This window comes from Mercurialis annua, linkage group LG6 (genome assembly GCF_937616625.2).
Source record: "Mercurialis annua linkage group LG6, ddMerAnnu1.2, whole genome shotgun sequence".
In the NCBI taxonomy this organism is placed as follows: Eukaryota; Viridiplantae; Streptophyta; class Magnoliopsida; order Malpighiales; family Euphorbiaceae; genus Mercurialis; species Mercurialis annua.
This window is the reverse complement of record NC_065575.1, coordinates 46,613,129-46,629,166: the sequence shown is the minus strand read 5'-3', so window position 1 is coordinate 46,629,166 and position 16,038 is coordinate 46,613,129. Positions and strand designations below refer to the sequence as shown.

Below are 16,038 nucleotides of genomic sequence, written 5' to 3'. Positions count from 1 at the left end.
TTTGTTATTTTTTCTATTGGAAAATTTTGAAATCGGATTAAACCAGATATTTTTTCTTGTTTTTGCATCTGATAATGAAGTGAAACTTTAGTTTGACATTATTAGTGTATTGCAGCAAATTAAAGCATAAATTTTAAAGTTGTGAATTTTATTTTCAAATAAAAAATTGACATGCTTGTATATCTCGATTTTGTTTTTGATTTTTATGGTTTTTTGTTTATGGTTATAATCATGATTTAACTGCGGCTTTTTATATGGAATACTAATTTTTTTCCAACATTTATTTTTTTATTACTTCTTTTAAATCTTTATATTTCATACCAACTTTTTTTTTAATTATTTTTTTTAAAATTTTACTTTCTATTCTAACTCTCATTTTCCAACATTTCTTTCATTATTTTCAAAAAAAATTCACCATTATATTACTGCACGTAATATTTATTATATTTACTTTTTAGAATATTTCATTTTGTTGGATTTTGACTTTTTTTAATTGTTGACGTTTTCGCCAGTTTTAATATCAACACAAAATCAACAACAAATATAAACTAACGAATTTAAATTTTTTAATCTTTTTTCACACTAGTTTAAATTGTTTCAACGATATTGCAATTTAATTTTAATTTTTTTTACTTTATTTCACATATAATATGGTCTTTTTACACTAATTTAATTTTTTTTTCAATGATATTGCAATTTAATTTTAATTTTTTTACTTTATTTCACATATAATATAGTATTTTTCGCTAATGCTAAAATCAACATAATATCAACATAAAATCAACACTGTAAAATCAAAATAATTCAACATCATTATTGTCTTCTTCATTAATGCTAAAATCAACACAAAATCAACCGAAAATCAATACAATATCAACATTGTATAACATTTTAATAATTCAACATGATAATTTGTCTTTTTCCCCAATGGTAACATATCATTGTCTAGTCTCAATTTATTTTTATTTTTTTAGTTCATTTCACGGATAATATTATCTTATTTGTCAATGTTAAATTAAAAAATTATCAACACAATATCAACTAAAGTCAACATAAAATCAACAACGCTGTAACATTATAATAATTCAGCAATCAACCATCATCAACAAATTGTGCCGCAAAATAAAAAAAACGCAGAAATACAATCAAACACTGTATAAATACAAAAATAACAGAATTAAATTCCATAATATCACAAAATTATTTTATGTAACATTAAAATAGTATTATATTCTTGTAAGATAATCTTTATACATGTTTAGTGATGAAAAATAATGTTATATAAAAATAGTAAATAAAAAGAATTGTTGATAAGAAAAAGAAGAAAAAAAATAAGAAGAAGAATGAGGATATCGCCACACCGCCAACCCAAACACAACCAGCGCCTTGATGCCGCCAGTCCATCGGCGGACGCAGATCGAAAGAGGAAGAAGAGATCTGCAATTTTTGAGAGATAGACAAAAGGTAAAAATGGTGAATGAAGATAGAGAGAGAAAGATTAGGAGAGATAAAAGAGAATTGAATAATAAAGAGAAAGAAAATAATTAAATAATGATTGTTTGTCTTATTAGGATGATATATATATATATATTCAACATTGTATCTATGTATGGCAGTTTTGAGATATCAAAGCATGTACAGTATAAAAATAAAAGTTAAGTGAATCTTGATTACTTGAATAAAAAGTCCATTTAACAATGGATCATGGAGTTTTAACAATGCCAATTATATATTGGGTAATTCCATTCGGCCCGAAAATTTATGAGCACAAAATATTCTGAAACAATTTTTTTTTTTAAATAAGATCTCGAATGAATTTATATTTTACAAATAAATCTTTTTCATTTATAATTGATAGTTACTCTTTTTTGAAAATAAAAAATTTAACATAAATAGGTAAAGACTTTGTCATAAATTGCTCTTTTATTTATTATAGAAAGAGCAATTAATGACTTCATTAATATATTACTTGGTCATTATAATTCATTAGATTAGTGAGATTAAATTTGGATGGCGGTATTTCCAGAGCAAGTTTTAATAGGGGCAGAGCAACTTTTAAAATTTGGACATTACTATCCTTTTAAATTATTTTAATTATTTTCTTCTTTTAACTTAATCTTTTTATTTCTAAATTACTCTTGTTTTTTTAGGACGAAATCAATAACGATAAACTTTGATCGCATCCCTTTTAATAAACTGCAAATCAAAGTTGATTGCACAAATCCCAACATCTCTTGAAATATATTGAAAGAGAAATAATGTTTAAATTGTTCAAATAAAATCAACTCCTATAAAGGTTTTTTACTAAAAAATTTAATTGTAATTCTGATGAGATACAATATGAGATGGATAATAGTTATGTCTTTCGAAAAGGCATTTCAAATCAGATTCAAATAAAAAATTTATTGACAATAATAAAATTAATTTAGATTCATTAATATAACCAATTAAGGATGATAATTACTTGTGTGTAGCAATTCTCCATCTCAAGATTTTAAGGAAACTCTATAAGTACTAATGGCCATTATGGATTTGATTATATTTTTTCTTGTGGATCATTGTTTTTTTTACTCTATATGTTCTTGTTCGTTAGATGCTCTTTTTATTTTTTTTGAGAATTCTTTAGATGCTCTTGAACCTGACAATTTGACTTATAAGAAAAACTAAAGTTATTAATTCTTTTCAAAAAAGAAAACTAATTTAGGAATGAAAAATATTAAACCAGAAGAAAGAAATAATTGACTAATTATAAAAAATAATAATGTTCAAATTCTAAAAATTGCTCCAACCCTATCAAAACTTGCTCTAAAAATATTGCCGCCCTTAAATTTTATTATAATATTTTGATTCTCTTAACATATGTCCACAATTTTATACAAAATATAATATAAGTAAAATCAACAAATAATAAAAAAATTATTCTACAAAATTTGAGGAAAATTGTATGATGCATGCATACAATTTGATAGTTGGACTATATTATTTTTTTTAAATTTAAATTATTAAATTATATTCACTTTAAAAATATTTATGAAAATAATACTATTTATTAGAGAATTTTGTACTATTAATCTGTCAAAATTTATTAGTTAAATTTTTTCACTCTGATTAAAATAAAAACTGTTTTTAGCATGAAATTAAAATTTAAAGAGGACATATTTGGTTCAACAATAAATATAAGATATATTTTTGTAGTAACAAAATTGTCCTTATCTATTAAGGGTATGTAAAAAACCGATAAAACCAATTATTTGAATCGAATATCAAAAATTAAAACCGGAAAATATGCTTAATCGACGGATCGAGTTAAGACCGAATTATACCAAACTCGAGCTCAAACTCAAATGTGTTATACAAGTTTTAAGTCGACTCGAATGAGTTTAAATTTTCAAGTTCAAACTTAAACTCAACTCGATATGTATAAAAAAAAACTATTATTAGTAATTATACATTTATTTTTTTATTATAAAACTTAAATTATATAATTATGGTGATTATATACCTAAATTTAGAGATATTAAAAATTGAGAATCACGAGCTTCTCGAGTTGATCTCGAACAACTCATATATCGTTTGAGCTCGACATATAACTTGTATAACATAATGAAACACAAGACTTTGAATTGAGTTTTTGCGTAATTCGAACTCAACTTGACTTATTTATACTCCTAATTTGAATAGCCATATTAGCTTGATCGTTGATTTTGTATTTTACTTTTTTTTTTAAAATTCATCATCGACGAAATATCCGGCCAATTTTAGTTGACTAGGACACCAAAATCTTATATGGCATGACACGTGGGACGAAATATCCGACCCACTTGAACTCGAATGTATTATACAAGTTTGAACTCAAACTAGAACGAGTTTAAATTTTCAAGTTTAAACTCGAGTTCATATAACATCCCGACTCCCGAGAGGTAAAACTTGAATACAAAATCTCGATCAAGCTCAACTTGATTTCAATAAAAAAAAACAATCTCGATCAAATTACAATATCTATAGAAATAAAATAAAATTGTCCAAATAATTTATTTTATCTAATATTATTCTTTTAATTATAAATTTTGATATACTCAAACAAATATAAACGCATTGATAAATATAAAACTTATCATAAACCCTAAACCCTAATACCCTAATACAGTGGTGGAACCAGGACTCCAACTTATGAGGGTCGAAATTTTTACGTTCGGCTATTTAAAAAATCAAACGGCTGTAAATATGGTGTAAATCTGTTAATTTGTAGTTCTAGGGGGGGTTTAACCGCCCCTACAAAGAAAAAAAACCGCCCCTAACACATGGAGGGGCGGTTACTGAAAAAATCTAAAAATTCTATTTCTTTTTAAATTTTTTTCCGACGAGGAGGGTCGGCCGACCCTCTTCGACCCTCCCTATTTCCGCCCTTGCCCTAATACCCTAAACCCTAAAATTTTAAATTTAAATAAATATAAAAACATGTATAATTTAATTTTATTATGAATTTAATTTTTTAATTTTCTTACCTTTTTAAATTGTTTTTTTATTTCTTTAGCGTTTCCATACTAAAACTAATATAATCAATTGAAAGATTAGTTAGTCATTTATAATAGTAAAAAAAATTATTAAAGTGGGAATGTAATTTTATTTCTATTGAAAATAGTGAGTCATTTATTATAGTGAATTTTTTTTTATTATAGTCAATAGGAAAATAATTGTTAGTATGAATGGAAACGATACTGACCGCTCCTTTCCATATCTATTAAGGATAGTTTTTGAAATAAAATCTCATCATATATATTACCAAATATGTATAATAAATTATTAAATATAATATAATTTTTTAATATATTAGTTTTAAATTTATATTTTATTTATTGTATAATTATTAATATAAAGCTGAAAAAATAGAATTAATATAATATCATTTTTTATATATTAGTTTTAAATTTAATATCATTTAAAACTGAAAAATAAAAAATTAATTATTAAATATAATATCATTTTATATATTAGTTTTAAATTTAAATTTATATTTTTTTATCTATAATTATTAATAAAAAACTGAAAAAATGATATAAAACTTAAAAAATGCAAAATAATCAATATAAATGTCATATAAAAAAAATATAAATTATTATTGATATAAAAAATGATATGGAATTATATATAAATTATTAAAATGCGTATTCTTTTTAAATACTAATTATTATTTTTTAATTTTATAAAACTCACTAATCTAACGAATTATAATGACCAAATAATATATTAAGTGGATTACTATTTACCGACCAAAATTACTACCCACCGCCCAACTTTTGACTGAAATCTCCCTAATATAATTTCAATTCAAAAACAAAAAAACAAAAATCCTCTCAATTCAAAAATCTCTCAAACTCAACCTAAAATTCCGACGATAACAGGCGCCGATTTATGTCGGAATCGACGAGAGATAAAAAACGGAGACCTCCAGTAATTAATTTTGTTTCGTTTTTAATTGTTTTAATAAAAAAGATTTTTTTTTTATTTTTTTAAGGGCCATCGCCCGACGATGGCGATGGCCCTGTGCACCATCGCCTGGCGATGGTGATGGTGCAGAGGGACAATCGTCCCCGAGGGACGATTGTCCCAGTGGTCCATCGTCCCCGAGGAACGATTGTCCCAGTGGTCCATCGCCAAACAATGGTGATGGCGCCTCCGGGCCATCGCCAGACGATAACGATGGACCAGAGGCGCCATCGCCATTGTTTGGCGATGGAGGGACGATTGTCCCTCTTCACCATCGCCATCGCCAGGCGATAGTGTACAGGGCCATCGCCATCGCCGGGCGATGGCCCTTAAAAAATATTTTTTTTATTAAAACAATTAAAAACGAAATAAAATTAATTACCGGAGGTTTTTGTTTTTTTATCTCTCGTCGATTCCGACATAAATCGGCTCCGGTTATCGTCAGAATTTTAGGTTGAGTTTGAGAGATTTTTAAGTTGAGAGGATTTTTGTTTTTTTGTTTTTGAATTGAAATTATGTTAGGGGCATTTCAGTCAAAAGTTGGGCGGTGGGTTGTAATTTTGAACGGTAAATAGTAAACCCCATTATTAATGAAGCCATTAATTGCTCTTTTTATAATAAATAAAAGAGCAATTTACGACAAAATCTTTATCTATTTATGTTAAATTCCTTATTTCCAAAAAAGAGTAATTATCAAATTATAAATGAAAAGGATTTATTTATAAGATGTAAATTCACTCGAAACCTTATTTGTAAAAAGAATTGTTTCGGGCCATTTTGTGTCTAAAAAATTTCGGACCATTTGGCATTGTCCTTATATATTTACCTATAAAATTATCGATTAAACGCAATTATTCTCTAATCTTCTGACAACTCACCAGACCTATCAGAAGTCATCAATAGGTGAAGTTAAATTTGGATTTGCTAACTAATATAGAATGCTTAAAGAGAACATGATGAACACTGAAAGATTCTGATTATTGTTTCCGTCAATCCCAAGAACAAGCCCGTCCTATGTTTTTGTATGAACAACCATAACAATCCAAGTTTTTCATTAGCTATTCAATACAAAGAAACCATAGAGGAGGTTTATAATCAATATGCTCATAGCAATAATAATGTTGTATTCTATAGAAACAAGACATTTAGTTCCCTCCAATAATTTATCATTTATTTACAACATAAAGAAACAGATGTTTTTCAAAATCTAAAAAGTTTTATTGCTCAATACTAGTCGGACATTATATAAATTTATATAAGAAGATGGCACACCATTTTTCTTTTATGAAAAATGTATATAGTATGGCTAAGTAGATTTTTCATATACATAATATGACCAAGTAGTTCGAAATGTGTTGTATAATTTATATGATATCTTTCTATTAAATATACACATGGCCAAAATTAAGATAAACTATTTTAGGAGATATATCTTCTTCTTTTTTGATAATTAGGAGATATATCATTATACTGCCACAGTGTAATAAACTAATTTATATGTATTTAAATAAGGATGAGTATAGTTGTTGTTTTTCTTGACAATAATAATAAAAAAAACAACTCATAATCATCCTCGTTTAAATACATATAAGGATTTATTCATTCATTCAGCAGTCTCTTCTTACTCTCGATGCTTGTGGAAATATTTGGGTTGCTAATTAAATATAATTACCCAAAATCAGAACATTGAAATTCTTCAGTTTACTTTAGTTAATTTTATTTGTTTTTTTATGTTAGACTTCTATAAGATTTGATTATTGTGTTTTCTATTGTAATTGTGATGAATCTAGGGGCATATTAATTCATGTACCCATTTTATTTTGGTACAGAAAAGCATAGACCTTAGCGGAATCTTAACTCGATTATAGTTTAAGGCAAAAGATATAAAAAAAATCTCATATTTTTAAAAAGAATAAATAACACCCTATTAAAAAAATAGACATACAAAACCTTAATTCTTTGTTTTTTGTAGATAATTATGCCCCACCTTAACAAATACATATATCCGTTATAATTTTAATAAAATTTCCGAGTTTATGTATTCGACTCACCAAACTAAAGATTGAAAACGATCTTCTGACCATGAATGGTGGAATCAAATTGCCAAGAAAGTCCAACAGTATGAAGAAGAGATCTTAGGCTGCGCAGGAAATCTTGATAGGTTTTTTCCAGGTTCAGGCTTGTCTGCAATAACGCCTAGAATTCTTACAAAATTCGTGAGACGGCCAAGTTTTATTAGTTGTTCAGAGCAATTATAAGAGTACCATGATTCTATTTCTTCCTTAGTAAAAATGTTTAGTACAAAATGTACAATCATCAAGTCTTTTATTTCCTTTTTTCACTAATATTCTCCTGTACATTTATTATTTTCTCTTTTAATTTTCTGATTATGCAACTTCCATTGAACTTAATTATCGATATTAGCTTTAGTTATTGACTACTAGGTATGGTGAGACCAATTGAACAAGCGTTTCCTTGCTAAATAAACAGGATCAGTAGATAGCAAAAGCTTCTTAGTAAATTTTATTGAATGAAATGTGAAAAATACAACTATAAATGACTTCTCAACATTCTTAAATTTAAATACTTCCCCCATTCCATAAAGATAAAAAAAATAATAGTTTTGCAAGAATTAAGAAACTCATTAATTATGGTTGATATATTGCTCTTTAAATTTTATACTATGAGTTAAGCTTTATGAGGCTACTGTATTTATTGCTCATGCAATAAAATTATGAGGGTACTTTGATAATTTTAGTCTAAATTGTCAATAAATATGGTTACTTTTTCTATTTTTATAAGATAAAAAAATGCCTATTTTTTTTATCTTTATGAGACGGAGGGAGTAGTAAATATTCCAATCTTCTCAAATTTCGACTCACATTATTTATAAGTGAAAGAAACTCAAATTTACACAAAATGTTAGCAAACAAAAACCTTGAGACCAAACCCCCTTTTCTATTTCACTTTAGGCTTAATAGATCATAAAATCTATTTTCTGATTTTTTTTGTAATTCTAACCAAAGTTATAAAACTTTGCAGTTTGAGTCCAATTTCAAATGCATGTAGTGATTTTAGCCAATTAGCTCTAATTGCACTAAAATTGAAAAAAACAGAATAAAATTTTAGTTAGACTTGCAAAATGCCAAAAAGGAGTACATAAATTCCACGAGGACATAATTTTTTTTTGCAGTACACAACTATTAAATCAATTAGGGCAAATTGGCTAAAATCGTTGTGAACGTCTGAGATTGGACTAAAATTGCAAAATTTAAAAATTCTAGTTAGAGAAGACAAAAATAAAAAATGTTTGAAGTTTTTTTATCCATTAGGCCCTCATCTTACAACTGAAAGAACAATATGCTTTGGGATTTTACTTTGCTTTAAATTTTGTTCTTCTCTTGCTATCTAGGATTAGCATAATTTGCACTTTTTTTTTTGTCTTATTCACTTTTCTTTAGACTAGTTTTTTTGGCCACATGCTTCGCACGTTAACGATATTTATATGATCCGTTATTTAATATTATAATTGTATATTTTTTTAATATTATTATTTAAATTTTATTAGACTTTTGTTTTTTTATTTATTTTTGCTTAACTATTCTATAAAATTTTAATTTTTTTTATTGAAAATGTTAAAAAACTAGAATTAAGCAATAGATTTAATTTTTGATATTGTTATTATTAAAAAATGATAATATGATTGAAGCAAATTTATATTATTTTTCATAGTAAATAACTAATAAATATCAAAAATATCAAAACTTTAACACAAATATTATAATATGATTATTTAATATTAATGAAACTCGTCATATTCTTTTAGGATTAGGAATTTAACACATAATGATAGTTGTTCGCACAATTCCTTTTAGGATTAGGAATTTAATATATAATGATAACTACTACGATAATTATTTTAATATGTTTTCTTTATGGATTAGGAATGTCATCGTTCTATTTGTTAAGCACAAATATTCTTATATGTCACTATTAGAAATATCAAGGGTATTTTTGTCCGTGAATGGAAGTGTTCCCCCCGCGAATACACTTTTATATTTGTTATAGATAGATATAGATTATAGATAGATATTTAATCTCCTACTATTAACACTTCATGTTTTTAAGCTAAAAAAATTTGATCTTCATCTTTGACTCATGCACTATCAGATTTCTTGCTTTAGGCCATTTCATCAGGGAAGGTGACAAACTAGAGTTAATAAATGAATAATGAAATGGCAATGGCAAGCACTTTAGGGCAAACTCCACATCCACCACTAGAGCTAACGATCAACATTCCTGAAAACTTGGAGACTAATTTACCCGATAACCTCTGTATCTACAGCGTTCCGTTGACGAGATGCGTGGCTGTTATGCAGATAGTTTTGAATTCTGCAGTACAACTTTTGCTAATATGATTCTGTTGGATAGTGTGTTCATAATTGAGCTTTTCATGAGACATCATAAAGGTTCTGAGAATCTTAAAGATTTTATTTTAGGTAAACCATGGCTGAGTACTGATGTTCAACAAGATTTACTTTTGCTTGAAAATCAGCTACCTTTCTCAATTCTTGAACATCTTTATAACTTTGCAAGACCAAATTTCGCTTACGATAGCCCTTCTTTTCTCGAGCTTACCTGCAATTATTTCTCCAATTTCAAACCGAAGATTAATGCAAAAATCTCAAATCCTGAGAAAATACTACATTTCACCGATCTGGTGAGACAATTTTGGATATTCAATCCCCCTCTGATGGGAAATGGAACCATTGGAAGTGTTTATAGCATAACCAAACTGCACCAGGCAGGACTAAAGCTGAAGCCCGCGGAAAACAAATGCTTTCTTGAAATTAGTTTCGAACGGGGAGTGCCCTGTGTTCCGAGAGCAGAATGTTGTAAAATGGAAAGCTTGTATTCATTATGAATGTTGTGTACAGTATATATAGGCAACTGAAAACTAAAAGATAAGCCTATTGATTTAAATTTAAACTTGAAAGATAAAGATTCTAACTATCTAAGATTTACAGATAACATATATTTGAATTTATACAGCTAATAGAATCTGTAACAAACTAACAAATAACAACTAGATAATCTAATCTAACACTCCCCCTCAAGTTGGAGTAGGAACTGAAATATCAAGAACACCCAACTTGCGTAGTTGTCGGCGATAGGCGTCCCCACCAAGTGGTTTGGTAAACAAATCAGCTAGATTGTCGTTGGATCGTAGATAGGAAGGAGTAAGAAGACCGGCTTGAATTTTCTCTCGAACAAAATGACAATCGATTTCAATATGTTTGGTGCGTTCATGGAAGACAGGATTTTTAGCAATATGAATTGCAGCTTGATTATCACAATGAACTAGAATGGGTTGTGAATGAGCAATACCAAGATCAGATAGTAAGTATTTTAACCATTGCAATTCGGAAGTAAGCGCAGCAAGGGAACAATATTCAGCTTCTGCTGAAGAACGAGAAACAGTCACTTGTTTCTTGGTTTTCCAAGAGACTGGACTTGATCCTAACATAGTGAAATAACCAGTAGTAGAGCGACGCGTAGTAGGACAACTTGCCCAATCAGAATCAGCGTAACCAGTTAATGAAAGTGAGCTAGATGCAGAGAGAAATAAACCTTTACCAATGCTTCCTTTAAGATAACGAAGGACTCGATTGGCTGCATCAAGATGTGAGGAATATGGAGATTGCATAAATTGACTGAGGTTATTTACGGCATATTGAATATCAGGCCGAGTAACAGTGAGATATAAAAGACGACCTACTAGTCGACGATAGATTCCTGGATCAGGAAGAAGTGTGCCATCTTTTGGTTGCAAACGAAGATTTTGTTCCATAGGAAACTCTGACGATCGAGAACCGGTCATACCTGAATCAGATAATATGTCAAGAGTATATTTCCTTTGACATAGGAAAATTCCTTGTTTCGATCGAGAGACTTCGATTCCTAAAAAATAACTAAGTTTTCCAAGATCTTTTATCAAGAAAGATTGAGCAAGAAATTGTTTAATGTCAGAGATAGCATTATCATTGTTTCCGGTAATGATAATATCATCAACATAAACAAGAATAAATATAGAAGTCTCATTATGAATATAAGTAAAAAGACTATAATCAGAAATTGATTGTTTGAAACCACGACGAATTAGGGTGGTTGAGAATTTAGAAAACCATTGGCGAGAAGCTTGTTTAAGACCATAAATAGATTTATTTAATTTACATACATGATTCTCCCCCTTACGTGAAAATCCGGGAGGAAGTTTCATGTAAATCTCTTCATTGAGATCTCCTTGGAGAAAAGCATTATTAACGTCGAGTTGGTGCAATGACCAATTTTTTAATGGCAGCAATAGAAAGAAGAAGACTAACAGTAACTAATTTGGCTACAGGAGCGAAGGTATCATGATAGTCAATTCCTTCAACTTGAGTATAACCTTTAGCGACTAATCGAGCTTTATACCTTTCTACAGAGCCATTAGATTGATATTTGATTTTATAGACCCATTTACAATCAATGGGTGTTTTTCCTTTCGGAAGTGAACATAAAGTCCAAGTATGATTGGATTCAAGAGCCTTAATTTCATTAGCCATGACTTCACGCCATTTGATAGATTTCATCGCTTGAGAATAAGTTTTAGGTTCTAAATTGTCAATGATATTCGATAAAAAAACCTGATGTGAATGACTAAGATTAGATAAAGAAAAATATTTAGCCAATGGAAAATTAGTTACAGAAGAAATATTATTACAAATATAGTCATTGAGATGACTAGGTGGCTTACGAATGCGGGACGGATGATTACTAATCACAGGAGGGATTGTACTTGAATCCGAATTTTCAAAATTTGAATTTTCAATAATAGCTGGAGAATGAGTTGAGCTATCAAGAGGAACAGATCCATGAGAAATATTAGAATGAATTTCAGTAGGAATGTTGGATGGTGTAGAGTAGTTAAACGTTTCATTATCCTCAATTGGAGTAATGGATATTTGATTTTTAAGAGTTGAAGATAGAAGATCATGATATGGAAAAATTGATTCGTGGAATATGACATCACGAGAAACAAAAATTTGATGAGATTTTATATCATATATACGATATCCTTTTTGACCAAAAGGATATCCAACAAAAATACCAGGTTTGGCTCGTTCATCAAATTTATGTTGAATGTTCATATTTTTGGCAAAACATAAACATCCAAAAACTCTAAGAGATGAGTAAGATGGAACAGTTCCAAGCAAAACTTGATGAGGAGATTTATATTTTAGAATTGGAGTTGGGAGTTTATTAATAAGAAAGGCAGCGGTAAGAATACATTCACCCCAAAATGAAAGAGGCAAGTTTGCCTGAAATCGTAAAGCTCTAGCGACTTCAAGTAAATGTCGATGTTTACGTTCCACAATACCATTTTGTTGCGGAGTCGCAACGCAACTACGTTGGTGAATAATTCCATTATCATGAAACCATGTTTGCATTTGTTTTGAAAGAAATTCAGAACCATTATCCGATCGGATGGTTTGGAGTTGAGGAAGAAAAATATCTCCATTGCCCGAGCTAATGCGAGAGATATTTTTGCTAAATTGGCGATTAATTTGATTAAAAAAATAAACTAACATGTTGAAAGTTTCAGATTTATGTTTCATTAAATAAATCCAAGTACATCTTGAATAATCATCAACAATTGTTAAAAAAAAACGTGATCCATTTTTAGAAGGTATTGAAAAAGGACCCCAAATATCAATATGAATTAATTCAAAGCAAAGAGAAGAAGATGAATTACTCTGAGAAAAAGAAAGACGTGTTTGTTTAGCACGTGGACATACATCACAAACAAAATCTTTATTAGCAATAACACTTGAAAATTGTCTAACTAAATAATCAAAACAAGACTTAGACGGATGACCAAGGCGACAATGCCATAGATCAAATTTATTACAACTTTGAAAAGAAAATGCAGAATTAAGATCTAAATTTCCACCGAGATAATAAAGGCCATCTCTTGGACTACCCCGACCAATCGTCTTCTTCGTTGTTTGGTCCTGAAATATACATTCAGAAGAGCGAAAAATTACATCACAATTATTTGATTTTGTTAATTGTGACACTGATAATAAATTGAATTTAAATGATGGAATATGAAAAACATTTGTTAGAGTGAGTGATGGTGAACAATTAATAATGCCTATGTGTGTCACAGGTGCTTGAGAACCATCTGGCAATTGAACTGATATATTTTTATGAATGGTAAAATATGAAGAAAAAATTGAAAGAGAAGAACATGTATGATTTGAAGCACCTGAATCAATAATCCAAGAAGTTGATAGAGAAGTGAAGGCTGTACCTGCTAAATGAGCCGATGATACTCCTGGTTCTTCTTTGGCTAGGAGTGCAAGGAGCTTATCATATTGTTCAGGAGTTATTTGACTGGCTAAGTTGACAGGAGCAGATTGTGGCAATTCAAATTTCTTCACCTCCTTATTTGGAAAGCCATGAATGCGATAGCATGTAGCAAGAGTATGACCATGCTTGTTGCAATGCTCACAAAATGGGCGTTGCCGCTTTCCCGAATATCGATATGATGGTCTGGATATCTGCAGCGCAGCTGAATCAACATTTGGAATTGCTCGAATGTTGATCTCTTGTTGTTTTTCTTCTTGGCGTACTAAATTGTATATACGCTGAATGGGAGGGAATGGATCCATCAATAAAATTTGACTACAAACAGCTGAAAAACGATCATGAAGTCCCTGAAGAAACTCCATAGCACGATCGTGATTTTGTTGATCAATTATGCTCTTGGCATTACCACAAATACATGGAGTGATGGAGATAATAGAGCTAAGTTCATCCCATAAGGATTTGAGTTGAGTGAAATATAATGAAACTGACATCCCTTCTTGTTTTAAATCAACAATTGATTGTTTCAATTGATATATCTTAGGAGCATTTGACTGAGAAAAACGATCCTTAAGATCTGTCCAGATTTGTGCTGCAGTTTCAGCATACAGTATACTTGGACGGATCTCAGGTGAAACAGAATTGAGAATCCAGCTTCCAACTAAGTCATTGCATCGTTCCCAATTAGCAATATCGTCTTGCTCGTTAGGAACTGGAAGAGACCCATCAACAAACCCAAGTTTGCTTTTTGCACGAAGTGCCATTGTTACGGCACGACTCCATGACCCATAGTTATCTCCTGTCAATAAAGGTGTGACAAGAACAGTTGAAGGGCTATCTGAGTGATGAATGGCATAAAGATCTGTTTTGGGATTGGTTGGAATAGCTTCCATTGAAAAAGAAATTCAGAATAGCAATTTGCTTTGATACCAAGTAAAATGGAAAGCTTGTATTCATTATGAATGTTGTGTACAGTATATATAGGCAACTGAAAACTAAAAGATAAGCGTATTGATTTAAATTTAAACTTGAAAGATAAAGATTCTAACTATCTAAGATTTACAGCTAACATATATTTGAATTTATACAGCTAATAGAATCTGTAACAAACTAACAAATAACAACTAGATAATCTAATCAAACAGCTTTCTTGAAATTAGTTTCGAACGGGGAGTGCCCTGTGTTCCGAGAGCAGAGCTACAGATTCCTCGCTTTGAAGTTGATGATACTACTGAATTCGTTGTTCGAAATCTAATGGCTCTTGAACAATGTCATTATCCGTTCGACACTTACATTTGCAATTGCATTCGCCTGTGGGATCTTCTTATCGACACTGCTGAAGATGTGGAGCTGCTTGTTGAGAAGAAGATACTTGTTAACGGACTAGGCGATGGGGCTGCTGTCGCAAATTTGGTTAACAAACTGTGCAATCAAATTGCAGAAGTCCGGTCTTGTTACTCTACTCTCTCCGAAGATTTGAACGCCTACTACGAAAACTGTGGCAATCATACCATGGCGATTTTAAGAAGTGTATATTTCGGGGATCTTTGGAGAGGAACCGGAACCATTGCTGCCGTTGTTCTCCTTATTCTCACTGCTATACAGGCCATATGCTTTGTCCTGCAACTCTAGCTAGGATCAACCTTTTCTACTATCAACTCATTATTTTTTCAGTATACCAACTCCGATTGCTGTTTGCTAATCTTCTGTTTGCAAATCTTGTGTAACTTGTTATTTTCCTTTTAATCCCTTGTTTCTTTCCCATTGCTTATAATATCGAAAAACTACTAATAATGCTCACTACGTAGCACGGAAACAGAAACGCTGAAATGAAAACGCCAAAATGAGAAACAGTAGAACAATATTTTTCTGATGAACATGTTAGGAATATGGAGTTTCAGAATTTTAAAAGCATTTCTGAAAATAAAATGCCAAAATGTCGGATTCGAGAAGCATACCTGAGAGACCTTTGAAATTTGCAGTAGTCATTTTGTGAAAATGATTCTATTAGATGCAGTTTGTAAATTGGTTTGACCAAACTCTTTCTACTACTAAATAATATCAGGCGTAAAGAATGACTATTTTTCGCTTTGATTTATAAAATAGTTATTCCATAAAATAGGTATTCCATAATTTTGT

General features: G+C 29.8%; 1 protein-coding gene across 1 annotated transcript; it reads left to right on the top strand.

The window, feature by feature from the left end:
• The first annotated feature begins 9,844 nt into the window (after window positions 1–9,844).
• On the top strand, window positions 9,845–15,601 carry LOC126687961 (UPF0481 protein At3g47200). The gene is made up of 2 exons (XM_050382513.1): window positions 9,845–10,398; window positions 15,045–15,601. The coding sequence occupies exons 1-2, from the start codon at window positions 9,848–9,850 to the stop codon at window positions 15,529–15,531; spliced, it is 1,038 nt and encodes a 345-aa protein (XP_050238470.1). The 5' UTR covers window positions 9,845–9,847; the 3' UTR covers window positions 15,532–15,601.
• The last annotated feature ends 437 nt before the right edge of the window (window positions 15,602–16,038 follow it).